Source organism: Vipera berus (assembly GCF_964194415.1).
Source record: "Vipera berus genome assembly, chromosome: 2".
NCBI classification, from domain to species: Eukaryota; Metazoa; Chordata; class Lepidosauria; order Squamata; family Viperidae; genus Vipera; species Vipera berus.
In genome coordinates this window covers 284,383,064-284,400,683 of record NC_138203.1, presented here as the reverse complement: position 1 = coordinate 284,400,683, position 17,620 = coordinate 284,383,064, and the positions used below count along the sequence as shown (strand labels likewise).

The 17,620-nt window shown below is 39.7% G+C and overlaps 2 protein-coding genes across 2 annotated transcripts in view; both read right to left on the bottom strand.

The window, feature by feature from the left end:
* Nucleotides 1-12,139, bottom strand: part of LOC308663041 (alpha-2-macroglobulin-like) — a gene marked incomplete at its 5' end in the record, with an annotated part of 78,214 nt that extends 66,075 nt beyond the window's left edge. The window contains 3 exons of the mRNA XM_081319183.1: nucleotides 6,277-6,361; nucleotides 7,877-8,037; nucleotides 12,045-12,139. Coding sequence (XP_081175309.1) covers nucleotides 6,277-6,361; nucleotides 7,877-8,037; nucleotides 12,045-12,139 — 341 coding nt within the window. The remainder of the gene's footprint in view (nucleotides 1-6,276; nucleotides 6,362-7,876; nucleotides 8,038-12,044) is intronic.
* Nucleotides 12,140-12,155: 16 nt separating this feature from the next.
* Nucleotides 12,156-17,620, bottom strand: part of LOC308661146 (pregnancy zone protein-like) — a 116,037-nt gene continuing 110,572 nt past the window's right edge. The window contains exon 39 of the mRNA XM_081315939.1: nucleotides 12,156-12,219. Within this exon, the coding sequence (XP_081172065.1) occupies nucleotides 12,191-12,219 (29 nt within the window). The 3' untranslated portion in view covers nucleotides 12,156-12,190. The remainder of the gene's footprint in view (nucleotides 12,220-17,620) is intronic.

Here is a 17,620-nt window from a genome sequence, read left to right as displayed (position 1 = left end):
CGGCTAAACCTCCCTCAAAAACCCTTCGGAGTGCTGGAACTTCTCCGGTGCAACAGACATCGTTGCAAGCCTTGCTTCCTCCGGCTGCATTGACATCGAAGGATTTACAAGATGCCCTTGAAAAACATGCCCAGGTAATTTTAGAAACATTGGGTGATAAATTGGCAAAAATGGAGGAGAGAATAGAAGAGAGGATGGAAGAGAAATTTAGTGCGATGAGGGTAGACATTTTGTCTACAGTGGAAAGTGTGGCTGAATGTGTGCAAGGTTTGGAAGAAAAAGTGGAAGATTTGACTCAAAAAAATGCTGTACTAGAAGTAAAGGTATTGGAGAATGAAGACTTAAGAGACAAAATGGACAGAGAGTTAAGCCTTGTTCAGTTTCACCAGATGCAGTATGCTGTTAGAATCAGAGGCTTAAAAGAAAATATTAAAGAAGATTTAAAGCAGCTGATTTCTGAAGCCCTGGAAGCAGTATTGGGTCAGCCAGCATCTGAAATAAAGGGATGTATGGATAAAGTTTTTCGTGTTAACTCATGGATTGCCAGACAGAGGAAGTTACCTAGAGATGTGGTGGTTTATTTTACAAAGAGAGAAATCAGAGATGAAGTTATTCAAGCTGCCTACGATACTAAAGTAGTGGTTGCTGACCAAGAAGTTTTGGTCTTAAAGGAAATTCCTCCAAAGATTTTAAGGAGAAGAAAGGACTTTGCATTTCTTGTGCAGGAACTTAAGCAACGTGATATAAGGTTCAGATGGGAGATTCCAGTTGGGCTGGTGGCGATGTATGAAGGTAAAAGATACCGCCTGGTTACTGTGGCACAGGCGCGTGATTTCTACAATAATGTTTTAAAAGCAACCCCACTATCACTTTTGGAAGCGGCAAAGGGATTTGGTGAAGAAAAACCTCATGAGGCTGAAGATGGCCAGACAGAGGAGGATGGTGCTGGAAGGGATCAAATTACAACTTTGTTGGCTGATGCTGGAGAGCTAAGGGTGACGCGTGCTGCTTTAAAAAGAGCAAAACAAATAAAAGAACAAGACCAGCAGAAGTTTATGGAACTTTCAAAGCGCACTTACAGCGAGGCAGTGGGAGGAGCGCGGCCCAAAGGCGACAGGGCCATTGGAGAGGTGCTCCAGAAGCTTCGGGGCGACAAGGATGGCGACTAAATTTTTAACTTGGAATGTTAATGGATTAAATTCGCCTCAGAAGAGGAAGAAAGTTTTTCAATATTTAAAACAATTTAAAACTGATGTTATATGTTTGCAAGAAACGCATATTAGGGCTATGGACCAAAAGTTTTTACTGAATTCAAGATTGGGTACGCAATTCGTTGCCTCTGCAATGAATAAGAAAAACGGAGTGGTTGTTTATGTTAAAAGTGCTATAACAGCGGATTTAATTGAAGCAGATAAGCATGGAAGATACGTAATGATAGATTTGTTGTTAGAAGGTAAAAAAATGCTTTTAGTTGGACTGTATGCTCCTAATCAACAACAACAACAGGCTGACTTTTTTAGCTCACTTCATACAAAGCTTACTCAGTTGGATTACAAATTGTTTATTTTTATGGGGGATTGGAATGGCGTTTTGGAAGTACAGATGGATAAGGCTGGTTTTTTTAAGCGTATTCCGTGCCATGCCAGACTGCCTAAGTCTTTTTTTGAAATGAAGGATGATTTGGAATTGCGAGACATCTGGCGTGACACACACCTGCATGAAAAGGATTATACTTTTTTTTCTGATAGACATCAATCTTTTTCTAGGATTGACTTCATTTTGCTGACTAACGACTTTTTTTCTAGGATTAAGAAGGTAAAGATCTGTGCAAGAGCTATTTCTGACCATAGTCCAGTATGGTTAGAGATCAATAAGGACAATAGAGATAGGCGCTCGTGGCGCGTAAATGAGAACTTGTTTAGAAATCAGAAAAATGTGGAAGAATGTAAACAACGGATGAAGGATTTTTTTGAAATTAATATGAATAAGGATACTTCTATGGACATGGTTTGGGATGCTAGCAAGGCATATATGAGAGGGGTGCTGATATATATGAATAATAAATACAGACGTACTTTGGAAGCTAGAAGGAAAGAATTGGAGAATGAAATTAAGGAAAAAGAGAAGGCCTTGATTTTGAATCCATTGGATGTGAAGACTAAGGAGGCTATCAAGCTATTAAGAGGACAATTTGATAAATTAATGGCTGACCAGGTGGCAACCAACTTGAGGTTTCCCAGGCATAATACTTTTTGCAATGCTAATAAGCCAGGTAGATGGCTAGCTTATAGACTAAGGAAAAAGCAGAGGGCTTCTAACATAGACAAAATTGAACATAAGGGGAAGGTAGTGTTTCAACAGGATTTTATTAAGGAAGCCTTTGTGGATTTTTATTCTAAATTATATGCTAAGGAGAAGATTAATGAAAAAGATATTGATGAGTATTTGGAGAATGCTAGCATCCCGGTTCTTACGCAAGTACAAAAAGAGGAGATTAATCAATTGATTACAGAAGAAGAAATATTTACAGCAATTAAGGAGTTGAAGGTCGACAAAGCGCCAGGTACAGATGGTTTGACTGCGGCCTACTACAAAAATTTACAATTAGAGATGGTTAAACCGTTAAAGGAATTGTTCCAGACAATCCAGAGAGGGGGAAAGGTGCCTCCATCTTGGAGAACTGCTTTTATCTCTCTGATTCCGAAGGAAGACCAAGATGCTACTCAAGTAAAAAACTATAGACCGATATCACTATTAAATACAGACTACAAGATATTTGCTAAGGTGCTGGCTAATAGATTGATGAGGGTTCTGCAACGGGTGATTCATGGGGATCAAACTGGGTTTATTAGTGGTAGGCAAATGAAAAATAACGTGAGGCATATAGTTGATGTGTTGGAATTTTTGGAAAGGAACAACCAGATCCCTGCGGCGCTAATTTTTTTAGATGCTGAAAAAGCTTTTGATCAATTGAATTGGCAATTTTTGATGAAAGTTTTAGATAAAATGAATTTTGGGGATAAATTTTTGCAACCAATTAGGGCATTATATCAAAAACAAACAGCTCGAATAATAGTTAACAATAGTTTGTCAGAAGTATGTAGTATTGAGAAGGGTACAAGGCAAGGGTGCCCGCTATCGCCTTTGTTATTTGTGTTAACATTGGAGATATTATTGGTAAAAATACGAAATTCGGAAAGAATTAAGGGTATACGGATTAGAGATCAGGATTATAGATTGAGAGCGTTTGCAGATGATCTGGTTGTTACAGTGACCCAGCCGGAGAACTCTGTTGTGGACCTGATGGAGATAATAATGCAATATGGGAAGGTTTCTGGATTTAAAGTTAATGTGCAAAAAACTAAAATTTTGGCCAAAAACATGACAGCATCGCAAAAGGCCCTTTTAGAAGGGTTAACTGGATTTGAGATTGTCAAAAGGGTCAAATATTTGGGGGTGCTTTTGTCGCCCTCTAATACAAAATTATATAAAAATAATTATGAAAAATTATGGGGAAAAATCCAAAAAGAGATGGAGAGTTGGGAAAAATTGCAATTGTCTTTGTTGGGGCGAATCGCAGCAGTAAAAATGAACATCCTGCCTAAATTCTTGTTTTTATTTCAAATGATACCGATTCTTAAGAAAGATTCTAACTTGGAGGAATGGCAGAGAGGTATCAATAAATTTGTTTGGGCAGGGAAAAGGCCACAAGTCAAACTTAAGATCATGCAGGATACTCGTGAAAGAGGTGGTCTTAAAATGCCTAATCTTAAATTATATTATGAAGCTGCTGCGTTAGTAGGTATAAGTGATTGGATTAATTTGACACAAGAGAGATTATTAAATCTTGAGGGCCACGACCTGTTGTTTGGTTGGCATGCATATTTGTTGTATGATAAGAAGGTAGATAATGTGTTTAGAGTGCATATTTTAAGACAGGCATTGCTGAGAGTTTGGAAGAAGTACAGACATAAGCTAGACTGCAAGATACCATTGTGGGCAATTCCAAAACACGCAATAGAAAATATACATGCTGGTTTCAAACATGATGTGACTACGTACAAGGAGATTCTAAACTTGGAAAGAAATGTCTGGTGTTTGAAACCATATAGTCTCTTGCGAGATGAGAAGATTGTTCAGAATTGGTTTCAATATACTCAGCTACGGGCCAGGTGGAAAGAAGATCAGAAAAATGGTTTTACAATGACTGATGAAAATCTGATAAAGCAAATCAGAAATCAGGGTCCAGCACATATTAAACGGATATATCTTGCATTGATAGAGATTGACTCAGAAACAGAACTTGTTAAGGATTGTATGATAAAATGGGCCCAAAATATTCAAGAAGTTATTACAATGGACACGTGGGAAAAGATTTGGGTGAGGAATGTAAAATTTACACAAGCTCAAAATCTAAGAGAGAACTTTTATAAAATGTTTTATAGATGGCATTTAGATCCTAAAAAGCTTGCAAGCATGTATCCGAATTATCAACCAAAATGTTGGAGGTGTGGTGATGAAGATGCAACATATTTTCATGTATGGTGGACTTGTAAAAAGGTTAAGGCCTTCTGGATAAAAATTTGGTGGAATATGCAGAAGATTTTTAAACAGAGGATAAAGTTTTGTCCGCAACTCTTCTTGTTGGGAATAATTACAGATGCTACTGTTGTGGACACTAAGCTGATATTGAATTTAATCACGGCAGCAAGACTTTTAATAGGTCAGTATTGGAAGAAAGAGGAATTGCCGACTATAGAAGAATGGACTTTAAAGGTTTCCGACCTGGCAGAGATGGCAAAGATTTCGGTTTACTTGAAAGATCACTCGCAAGAACGTTATATTATGGAATGGAGAAAATGGGTTGAGTACATCCAGAACAAATATAGGGTTAAGAAGTTTCATGTAGCATTTGAATAAGTCTTCCTTCGCTTTTTCTTTCTTTCTTTCCTTTTTTTCTTTTTTCTTTTCTATATATATTTAATATCATTAAGGTTTGTATTATCCTGTATAAGCTAGAGAGTGATGGATTTTAGAGTTTATGGTTGTTAGTATATGGTTGTTTATGATTGTTTTTTTTTCTATACCTTGTATTTAGCTCTGGGAAGTCGGGGGGGGGGAGGGGGGGAGGGGTAGGGAGGGAGGGAGAGGGGAGGGGGAGGGGGGACTCTTAAAGATAAACTGTATGTTAAAACTTTTCAATAAAAAAAACAACGTCCAGTGTTGGAGCATTCACAGCTTCTGGCATCCACCCCACATTTTCCTACATGGCTTAGAACAGAGAAGGAATTACCTAGTCTCCTCCTCTCCATATTCTGCTACTACAGTGGATGTTGAAGATTTAAAACTAGAACAAGTAAAGACTACTCCCTTTGTGACCCTTTATACAAATTATGTGCAGCATTGCTTTGAGTGGCCTTGGAAAGTCATGTGCCTTTCATTATACAGCCGGAGATATGTAGATAATTTTAGTTCTTACCTGCTGCTCACATTTCTCCATGTTTTTTACTTGGCTTTTATACCTATTTTGCCTATTTAACAGTTTCTGATGTTTTCTGATTTTTTTAAATCAACGAACGCCAAGAGATTTTATATATATATATATATATATATATATATATATATATATATATATATATATATATATATGTCAAATGTTAACTATTTAGATTACCTTGCTAGGCCCCAAACATGGGGCAAATCTTTATTTCCTGTTTTCAGCCTATCTTGAAGGCCATCGAACAGGCTGTAGTCACACCGGACAGTTCATATATTTGTGTAAATTACTAACAATTCTTTAATTCTTTGTTAGTAATTTACACACACACACACACACACACACACAGATATATATATATATATATATATATATATATATATATATATATATATATATATATATATATATATATATATATATATATATATATATATATATATATATATATATATATATATATATATATATATATATATATATATTTGCCAGAATAGAATTGCTATATAGAATTGCAAGGGCTTACTCTAAACTGGATATAGGGAGTGACTAGGAATCTGCTGGGGGCAAGAAAAGGAAATTTACCCATATAATTTTCCAACACATGGTTTCTAAAAAGTTATCATGTCTTTCAGGCCATCAACATGATCTTTTCATACCCTCCCCACATTCCCACCCCAAAGGAAGGTGCCTAGGATGAGACAGAGATCCAGGGAGAAGTCCTCCATTCTCCTTCCCCCCCCCCCAAAATAAGGAAAAGAAACCTTGTTGGATCTTACCTCCCACAAACTTTTATTTCAAATGTTGTGTCCAAAACTGAGATTTGTTTCGGTGCCGTCACCAAAACGTTAAATTTGGGTAATACTAAAAAGAGGAGAGAAATGTCAACTCTAAAGGAGAACTTTATATGCTCTTCAAATCATGTTACTGTTTGCCCTGTTTTGCTATCCTATCATATTAATATGGAGTTGAGTCCTAGCTGAAAATTCTGAGCACCTCTAAAAGCCAATCCAGTATTAGAATTAAGGATACATCTGGCATGCCAAGTTATTGAGTCTTTTCTGCCCTGGGTGGTCCCAAGGGCTAACTTTGGTTTCTCTCCCTAGACCAGGAGTAGGCAACCTTGGCTCTATTATGACTCATGGACTTCAACTCCCAGAATTCCTGAGCCAGCCATGCTCAGGAATTCTGGGGGTTGAAGTTCACAAGTCATAAAAGAGCCAAGGTTGCCTTCCCCTGCCCTAGAGAAAATGGAGATATAGATGCTAAGTGAACTGTTGTGTATTGGGTTCTTTGCTTGAGCGAAGAGACGAGGCGAGTGAGTTCAGTCAGAAACATTCCTTATTTGCTTGCAGGAACCGAACTGGGGAACAGGGCTGCGAATGCAGCTATTTACACCCTGGCCTCTAGGTGGTGGCCAATAGTTTTAAAGCAACTTATTGCCACCCTAGAAACAGCCAATGGCGGCGCTGGAGACGGGTTGTCTGAGGAGCTGGGAGCCGTTAGCTAGCTCCCTACTTAAGCAACCTTACAGCAGTTAAACCCACGTGATACACTTAGTAAAACAAAGCCCAATACATTACAGGAACATTTCTCAGTTTCAGCAACTTTAAGATGTGTGGACTTCAACTCCCACGATTCCCCACTCCACACATCTTAGAGTGTTGGCTAGGGAATTCAGAGAGTTGAACCCTTCTATATACTACAAAACCTCTTCGGTTTCTTTGTCTGTTTATAATTGGGCAAACAGTGCATCGCAGGGCAAAGAATTTTGAATCTACCCTACTTCATATGGACTAACTTAAAGAATGCACCCAAAATCCAGTTCCTGTGGGATTGAAATTTGGCAAAATAGTGACAGCTCCAACACCATCACAGCCAGTTGCAGTCACATGTTTGTTATTTCCAGTACTTCCTGCCTGCTTCCCACAAAGAAAGTCAATGGGGAAGCTGGCAGGAAGTTGGAAGTCACTCCCCAATCCCACTGCTTTTTTTGCCCTCCCATGACAATTCTGTTACTCAGTTGAGATAAGGAAATATCTATGAAACAATGACCCACTGAATTACATGTTGTCTAGTGCATCTTCAAGTACTGGCTGGGGAATTCGGGGAGCTGGAATTCACACATCTTAAAATGGGTGATATTGAGAAACATTGTGCTAAGGCATTACTTGGAAATCCAGGAGCCTTGTTTAACACAAGAAGAATCTGAAGTAGAAGTCCCCCTTGGAGTCACAAGTTCATTCCTAGAATGCCGCAGAAGACCCATAGATGTCACTTCTATTTCATTTATGAAAGTATTCTTAGAGAGAGATTAACAGGAGTACAATCACTACCCAATTCTACTCAAGGTTCACAAGTAGGCTTGAACCTTCTTACCATATTCTTCCACGTCAAATAAGTGCTCAGCGATCTTCCTGGAAGATTTTTCTACCACCAATTTGTAGGTGCCTAAGGCGGGCTCAGAAGACAGAGGGAAAGACAGCTGGCTAAGGCCCATGTTAAGCTTCACATCATTCCACTGGAACAGACGATTCTTCCTGGGGTCCTATCAGTCACAAATTCAGAACATGAGAGCTTTTGATGTTGATAGCTAGCAGACTTAATGCCCCATCCCATCTTCCGGTCAACGTTCCCCCAACTTTTCAGATTCTTGGAAATATAATTCCCAGATTCTTAAACCAATTCACATGGAGATTGCTCTTTTATTCCTTGGCTGCACAAATACATTTACAAATTTTGTTCAGCTGCTTTCATTATTATTATTATTATTATTATTATTATTATTATTATTATTATTAAACATAAAAAACAAAGATACAAAAGAAAATAGTAAGGAACAATGGTAGGGGGAGGGGAAAGGGAAAAGGAAGTGTGGAAAGTGGAAGGGAAGGGGGAAAAAGGCGTTGACTTCCGACTCCCTCCACTGCAGTAAAATAAGGCATTAACATGGAATCTCAACTTTTTACATTTCTATAGTAGTATGAACTAGCCGTTTCTATATCAACAAATCAATCTAATCAGTAAAAGCCCAAATCATAGTATCATGTTTTTTTCCACCTCAAGCACAAAGTCCAGAAGTGGTTTCCAAGTAGAAACAAAAGTACGGTACTTATATTCTTCGCTTTTATCAAAACAGTCAGTGTAGCCATCTCTGCTAATTAAGCTGCTTTCAAATGAAAAGCTGGTGCCTCGCTTGGATTGTACCATACTCAGAGAAGGGAATTTGGTAGGAATGGTGAACAGAAGCTCACAGACAGACATCTTGCAGAGATAAAAGGAAAGAACCCTAATTCGGGCTTCATGGGTAGATAAGCCATCACACAAACTGAAGGCCTTGAAATTACAGTTGAGTTAGAAGAGGGGTCTTCAAACCTGGCCCTTTGATGACTTGTGGACTTCAACTCCCAGAATTCCCAAGGTCCCTTCCAGCTCTATTCTATTCTAAAGGAATGAACGGTGGTTGCCAAGTTCCCAGAACCTAACTCAAATTTAAATTCTTTCTTTTGAAACCCTTCCACTCAATCATTAACTGATATTGAGGGTGGATTTGGAAATCCTGTTTCACCCCAATCAGAATAGGGAAGTATGCCTCTCCCCTCAAAAAAACGTACTTCTGCCCATATCTCTTGGTTAAAAAAATTGCAAGGGTGGTTAATATTTAACACTATTTTCTCCTTACTTCTGCACCCGTAGTAAATCATATTAAAAAAATCTATTTGCTCTAGATAACCTAAGGGAAGAATGGTGCCTGCAACCTGGAGAAGGAAGGAAGGAGGGAGGGAGGGAGGGAGGGAAGGAAGGAAGGAAGAAAGGAAGGGGAGGGAGGGAGGGAAGGAAGAAAGAAAGAAAGAAAGAAAGAAAGAAAGAAAGAAAGAAAGAAAGAAAGAAAGAAAGAAAGAAAGAAAGAAAGAAAGAAAGAAAGAAAGAAAGAAAGAAAGAAAGAAAGAAAGAGGGAGGGAGGGAGGGAAGGAAGGAAGGAAGGAAGGAAGGAGGGGGGAAGGAAGAAAACAAAGGAAAGGAAAGGAAGGAAGGAAGATAGGAAAGGAAGGAAGGAAGGAAGGAAGGAAGGAAGGAAGGAAGGAAGGAAGGAAGGAAGGAAGGAAGGAAGTTCTAGATGGCTTCTCTCCTTGATTTGTTTCTATCCATTGCTTCTTGTCCTTCTGGTGCTTTGAAAAATGCTAAATCAAATGTAGTTGGACTGGATCTGTGATTAAATTTTTGCCATGGACTTTTAAATTGATTTTTGCAAGAAAATTGTAGAGATGTATAACTAAAGTCAAAGCAAAACTAACTCTGAGGTTCCAACACAAATTCATAGACTTAAACAATAGGTTTCCGCCACGTCTTACGTAGTCCATATTATCGAGTTCATTTTGTTACGGGAACCGTCTGCTTCAAACCCATGCCTGTTATGCTGCCCTTGAAAAGCTTTTAGGCTTTCATGTAGAAGTTTCTTTTCTCCATCTAACCCACTCAAAAGTAACACCTCCCCACCTTACTCTAAAGGCAAGCTGAAACACAGCGGCATGTAGCTGCCAAAGTTTCATCCTTGACAAGAAGTCTGTTGCAAACAGAATTGAAGTAAGATATTGCTCTTTTACAATCAGTCATCACTTGGGGAATAAAATAAAATGGCCTGTGGATTTATCTGTCCCAAGACAAAGGTATAAAAGCCAGAACTGACTGCTATTTGAATATAAAATGGATCCCAGAAACCATAGCTGCAGGGCTTTTTTTGTAATAGAACGCTCAGAACGGAGTTTATTTCATTTCATTTCATTTATTATATTTGTATACCGCCCTTCTCCCGAAGGACTCAGGGCGGTGAACAGGGCACATAAAAAATACAAAATACAAAAATTAAAAAAGAATTAAATAAGAGCCCGAGCTAAAAACAGTAGAATAATAAAAATCCCCAATAAAAACCCCAGCACATCCCCCATCAGGCCAGGCCGGCTTGCTCAAATAGGTAGGTCTTCATACCGCGCCGGAAGGAGCGGAGGTCAGGTGCCATCCAGAGCTTGACCGGCAGCTGATTCCATAAAGCCGGGGCACCCACAGAGAAGGCCCTCCCCCTGGGGGCCACCAGCCGACATTCTCTGACCGGTGGCACCCTGAGGAGGCCCTCTCTGTGGGAACGCACAGGGCGGAGGGAAGTTGACGCCGGCAGCAGGTGATCCCCGAGGTACTCCGGACCCATGCCATGAGTTCCGACACCTTTTTTGGATGGAACCTTGTAGGGTAGGCAAGGTGGGTTGTATGACATGTGTGAGTTCCGGCACCTTTTTCTTTTACAAAAAAAGCACTGCATAGCTGTATGATTAATAAATGAGAGATAGATGGAGCCTTTTCAATATTATACTTCAACTCTTAGCTTCCAGAAGTTATCCAGAACAGAGCAGAACAACCGAGAATACCAATATCCAAATGAATAATGCACATGATGTTAGGGAGGAAAAAAACTTTCATATAGACCATGATTCCCCACAATTCTATGAAAAATCTTATGATTTTTGAATTAACTGCCTGTACAATCCAGAGAGCTAAACTCTCTAGTCACAAGGTTCATGTGTTTTCATGCAAAAAAAAAAAATCCTGAAAACTTTAGAAAAACCATTCTGCTCTGTTCTGGGCAAAAGGCCATCAAACTTGTTTGAATCATTAACTCTTTGCAAAATGTAACTAAACTGGATTTTGGACCTGCATTAGAATAACCAAAGTATGTTGTTATTTTGGATCTACCTGATTAGCCATGGTTCAATAAATTTTGGAAGCCCAGAAAAGTATTACTACTGAGCCCTAATTAAATCATCTTTACGCTACTACTTGTGTACATGCCTGGTCACATTCAACAAAATGGGACCAGCAAAATTTTCTAGAAATAAGGGGTAGTGATAGTCCCTAATCTGAATTTTCCTTCTCACATTTGGGCTGTGGAATAAATTCCTACCAGGTAAGACAATTGTGAAGCATTCTGGATTGAAATGCCCAAAGGAACTTTGGAGTGTGCTGTTTTCAACCGCAGAATTTTGCAAAGAGACATGGCTGCTTTAAAAAGTTGCAGATATGAGCTGCTTGAATACCCCATCACTCCCAGTTTTTTGCCTTTGAATATATTTATTTTTATTTTTTTATTTAGAGCATTTATTTATTTATTTATTTATTTATTTATTTATTTATTTATTTATTTATTTATTTAATATAGAGCATTGCATAGCCGTAGCAAACCCATCCGGCCTCTAACTAGCTTTCAATGGCCTACAAAGACTAATTAAATGTCTTTCGGGCTACTCATGAGAATGCTAGGCTTGCTTCCTCTGGCCTCAACAGTTTGTGGATGGGTCTCCAGTTGCTTTTTCTAAACCTCTGAGCCTTAGGAAGCCAACTGTTGCTACACTGGGGCACCAGCCATACAATGACTCCTCTGTTGAGTGTGTGAATTCCCTACTTGCAAACCTGCAAAGAAGAAGAAGGAAGGACAAAGCTGGAAGTGGAGATTTGGTAAGGAAAAAAGGAAGACAAGAAGGTCCAACAAGCATCTTACGGTTCGGTGTAATTAGCCAATGAAGTCCGAGGAAGAAGAGTCACCAGCAGCAGCATGGAGAGGCTGGGTCCCTTCCAGATCCATCCATTCCCCATGGTGTTTGGATGGCTGGTGGTGTGCAAAGCCAATGCCTCTGATCATTCTCCCTATGGCTGTTGCTCCTTATACTGTCTACCTGCAAACAGAGAAGATAAGAAATGGGCTGGAGCAGATTGCAACAGCCAATTCTGTTTGCATTAACTGATCTTCCTGGTTGTCGAGAACAAAGAGTATTAAGTTGAAATAACTCAATTGCCAAATTCTTTTCCAGTGGTGCTGTGAAAGTTAGAGAAACTGGCTGCATAAGGTACCTTCCAACCAGCTCATATTTGCCTAGAGGCCACACTGCTCACTTTCTGTACCCAGCTTCTGACCAACCAATGTCATGATTTTTCCAACTGTAACCCTTTAAAATCCACGGCCTTAGAACAAATCTCTGTGCTTGCTTTGGAAACTTTAATCCCAAGTGACTTTTCTTTTGCAAAGCAAAGATCTCAAAAAGATTTACGTGTCTTGTGTGCTTAATTAGCATTAGCACACCATGCCCAAAACAAAAGACAAAACCCGGCATTTCCTGGGACAACATTGAAAGAAGTAGATTATTATTCAGAAATTTCTAATGAGTCTAAAGATCTATAGAAGAAGACACCCGAAAGTCATAAACTCAGACAAGTAAACTATATACAAATAAGAAAAGCAGAAGTTGCTCGCTAGCTGAAATCGCAAGCAGAGGAAATACAGAAATAACTATAAGAGCTGAGCTTTGTTAACAGAAAGTTAGATGGTGATAGGTAGGATGTGCACAAAGGGACTTCCTGGTACATGGGAGGGATAGTGGTTTTAGGCGGTCCGGATTAGTTATCGGATGATTGGGGAAGGGGGGTTGAGTGCGATAGGGGAGGGGGGAATCTGCATCATGGGTAGGGTATAAAAATGTGTCAAACAGTTCTTTAATGATTTCCAGAGCTTGGGGCAGGAACTCAGCAGAATAGGCTGTAGGCTCACTTTTTCAGAGGTCTTACCAATGTATAAGGAGCAAAATGGAAAAGGCCAGCGTATAGCAGAATTTAATATGTGGCTAAAGGAGTGGTGTAAAGGAGAAGGCTTTGGTTATATTAGTCACAATGTCTGTAGCTGGTCCAATGAAAAAATGTACAAAAGAGATGGTCTGCATCCATCCAAGAAAGGGACTGAGTTACTTGGCAATAAATTCACAGCTTTTCTGGAGGAATATTTAAACTAAAAAAAGGGGACAGTGAGTTAATTGATACAGAACATCACTGTCCCCGGCAATCTAAGAAAATAGGGGAACTTAGACACCACACAGGTTATGTAGCAAGTAAACACAGGGTCAGTCATAAAGGACTCAAATGTCTGTACACCAATGCGCAGAGTATGAACAGTAAGCAGGGTGAACTAGAAATTCAGGTAAATGAGGGCGGATATGATATTGTTGCCATTACAGAAACATGGTGGGACGAAACCCACAAATCGAACACACAGCTAGAGGGATTTAAATTATTTAAAAGAAATAGACTAAACAAAAGACGAGGTGGAGTTGCTATATATATAAGAAATAACTTTATCTCTACAGAAATAGAGCACAACAATTATGAAAACTGTAAACTTGAATGTATTTGGGTCAATATAAAAGGGGGGGAAATGACATTGCCATAGGTGTATACTATAGGCCGCCCAACCAAGCAAAGGAAATAGATGAAATTTTTGCTAGTCAGTTAACTAAGGTATGTAGGAAACGCATCACAATAGTAATGAGGGACTTTAATTACCCTGATATCAACTGGGAGACAAATTCTGCACCAAGTGGAAGATCTAACAGATTCTTGACAAACCTAGCAGACAACTTTCTCTCCCAAAAGGTAAAGAAGGGAACTAGGGGATTAGCCATATTGGATTTAATTCTCACTAACAGAGATGAAATGATAGAAAGTGCCAAAGCCACAGGAACTTTGGGGGGAAGTGATCATGCAATATTAGAATTCAATATTATGGCAGCACAAGCAATAGAATACAGCCAAACTAGAGTCTTGGACTTTAAAAGAGCTAATTTCAATAAACTTAGAGAGACCCTGGGAAGAATTCCATGGATGAGAATCCTAAAGGGGAAAACAACTCAAGAAGCTTGGGAAATTTTGAAAAGTGAGATAATAAAGGCCCAGTCTAGCACAATACCAACAAAGAAGAAAAATAACAGCTTTCAAAAGAAACCAGCATGGCTGCATAAAGAACTCTCTGATAAACTGAGAGATAAAAAGGACAAGTATAAGAAGTGGAAAGAGGGGCACATAACTAAGGCAGAATATCAGCAAACAGCCCGTGCCTGCAAAGATGAAGTAAGGGAAGCTAAGGCTCAAAATGAACTAAGGCTTGTGACCAAAGTCAAAAATAACAAAAAAAAGTTTCTTTCAACATATAAGAAACAAGAAAAAAGTTAAGGAAATGATTGGTCCATTAGTGGGGGACAGTGGCAAGAAGGTGACAAGCAACAGGGAGAAAGCAGAACTATTTAACTCGTTTTTTGCATCTGTCTTTACACAAAGGGAAAAAAACAGCCCAACCTACCAAAACCAGTGCCATAAAAACAGAATAGAAACGCAAGTTAAGATAGGCAAGAAAATGGTAAGTGAGCACCTGTCCAGCCTAGATGAGTTCAAATCACCAGGACCAGATGGATTACACCCCAAGGTTCTCAAGGAACTGGCAGACGTGATCTCAGAACCACTGAACTATATTTTTCAAAGATCCTGGGGCACTGGGGAACTACCAGAGGACTGGAAGAGAGCTGATGTAGTTCCCATATTCAAAAAAGGGGGGGAAATAGATCCAGGAAACTACAGACCTATCAGCCTGACCTCAATACCTGGGAAGATTCTGGAAAAGATAATCAAACAACAAATCAGCGAACACCTTGATGCGAACAAAGTTATCACTAAAAGCCAACATGGGTTTGTCAAAAACAGATCATGCCAGACAAACCTTATTGCATTCTTTGACCAAGTGACAAAACTAGTGGACCAGAGGAATAATAATAATATCCACTCTCATTTTGCACCTTTCTATCTTATCAAGTAGTAGGTTGTGATCTACTTTATCAAATGCCTTACTGAAGTCCAAGTAAATTATATCTATAGCAGGAATGATAAGATAGAAAAATGTGGGTTAGTTAGCATCACCACCAGATGTATTCGTAGCTGGCTGACAGGCCGTACTCAGCATGTGGTCCTCAATGGAACTGCATCTACATGGAAGGAAGTGTGTAGTGGGGTGCCCCAGGGCTCTGTTCTGGGCCCAGTGCTCTTCAACATCTTCATCAACGATTTGGATGAGGGGATAGATGGGGAACTCATCAAATTTGCAGATGACACCAAGCTGGCAGGAATAGCCAATACTCCAGAAGATAGGCTTAAGATACAGGAGGATCTGGACAGACTCGAACATTGGGCACTATCTAACAAAATGAAATTCAGTTGTGAAAAAAGTAAGGTTCTACATTTAGGCAGGAAAAATCAAATGCACAGGTATAGTATAGGTGGTACCTTGCTCGATAGTAGTAACTGTGAGAGAGATCTTGGAGTCCTAGTGAACAATCACTTAAATATGAGCCAGCAGTGTGCTGCAGCTGCCAAAAAAGCCAACACAGTGCTAGGATGCATTAACAGAGGGATAGAATCAAGATCAAGTGAAGTACTAATACCACTTTACAATGCCTTGGTAAGGCCTCACCTGGAATACTGCATCCAGTTTTGGTCACCACGATGTAAAAAAGATGTCGAGACTCTAGAAAGAGTACAGAGAAGAGCAACAAAGATGATTGGGGGACTGGAGGCTAAAACATATAGGGAACGGTTGCTGGAATTGGGTATGTGTAGTTTAATGAAGAGAAGGGTGAGGGGTGACATGATAGCAGTGTTCCAATATCTCAGGGGCTACCACAAAGAAGAGGGAGCCAAGCTATTCTCCAAAGCACCTGAAAGCAGGACAAGAAGCAATGGATGGAAACTAGTCAAGAAGAGAAGCAATCTAGAACTAAGGAGAAACTTCCTGACAGTTAGAACAACTAACCAGTGGAACAACCTGCCTCCAGAAGTGGTGAATGCTCCAACACTGGAAGTTTTTAAGAAGAGACTGGACAGCCATTTGTCTGAAATGGTATAGGGTTTCCTGCCTTAGCAGGGAGCTGGACTAGATGACCTCCAAGGTCCCTTCCAACTTCTTCTTCTTCTTCTTCTTCTTCTTCTTATTATTATTATTATTATTATTATTATTATTATTATTATTATTATTATTATTATTATTATTATTAAGGTGTGGCTGAACTCCTAAGTGTGTTTCAGCTCACCAAGCCTTTGCAAATGCTTCTTTTTTGAATAAAACTTTGTTGCTGGAATTCCAATTGAGTTTGTTTGTTTTGGGATCTTGAGCCACATTCCAAACAACATCCTGGGTGGGTACTTAAAAAGAAAAAAAATCCATTTTACTAAGAGGATTCTGAGCACCATAGTTGAAAAAGGATGCTGGAAAATTGGGAAGAAGCCCAAGAGAACTACCAAGATGGTGGAAGATCTGGAAACCAAGCCTTTATTTATTTAAGTGTTTGTCAAATTTATATGGCCACCATTTCACACAAAGTGACTCTGGGAAGCATATAACAGAACTTATGATTAAAACAAGACCCATCAAAAGACCCTCACTCAACACACCCACACCTGAAGCCCTTGTAAGCAGAAGAACTCTGACAATGACATTCCCTAAAGACACCATATGTTCCCTTTAAGGTGGTTTAGGTGTTTCCCTAAGACACCATATGTTCCTGGCTGAGTTAGGATATTGTGTGTTTTCTTTGCTAAGTGTTATGATTCCGTGCCAGCCTGTGATCCCAGCAGCTGAGTCCGGGGAATCAGTGGAGGAGGAGGAGGGGGCTTGGGGACCCATCAGAGTGGGAGAAAGGCTCTGATGAGTTACAAGACTTACAAAGTGAGGAAGAACCTGCCCCTCCCCCATTTGTGATCAAGCTGAAAGCCAGCTGTGCTGGAAGGCTGAGTCAGACTCAGAGGAAGCACAGTTGGAAGACCTCAGAGAGGCACATAAACATGGACAGGTCACACGAGTAAATCAGAGGGAGGCAATGGGGCAACTCCAGGGGAGAAGGAGAAAGCAGTGAGAAGCCATGTCTTGGGGGCTGCATAACAAAAAAGGGGATGTGTGGGCAGGGCTGGTTGCTGGAGGCAACTGTTTGCAAAGAACTTCTGTGTCAAGAGATGGTGGTCTGTTTATTTTACCAGTGAGTTATTTCATGTTTTGAGCGCCAAAGAATTGAAGCCTTTGAACTATGGTGCTGGAGAAGACTCCTGCGAGTTCCTTGGACTGCAAGGCGATCAAACCGGTCAGTCCTAGAGGAGATCAACCCTGACTGCTCTTTAGAAGGCCAGATCCTGAAGCTAAAACTCAAATACTTTGGCCACCTAATGAGAAGGAAGGACTCACTGGAGAAGAGCCTAATGCTGGGAAAGATTGAG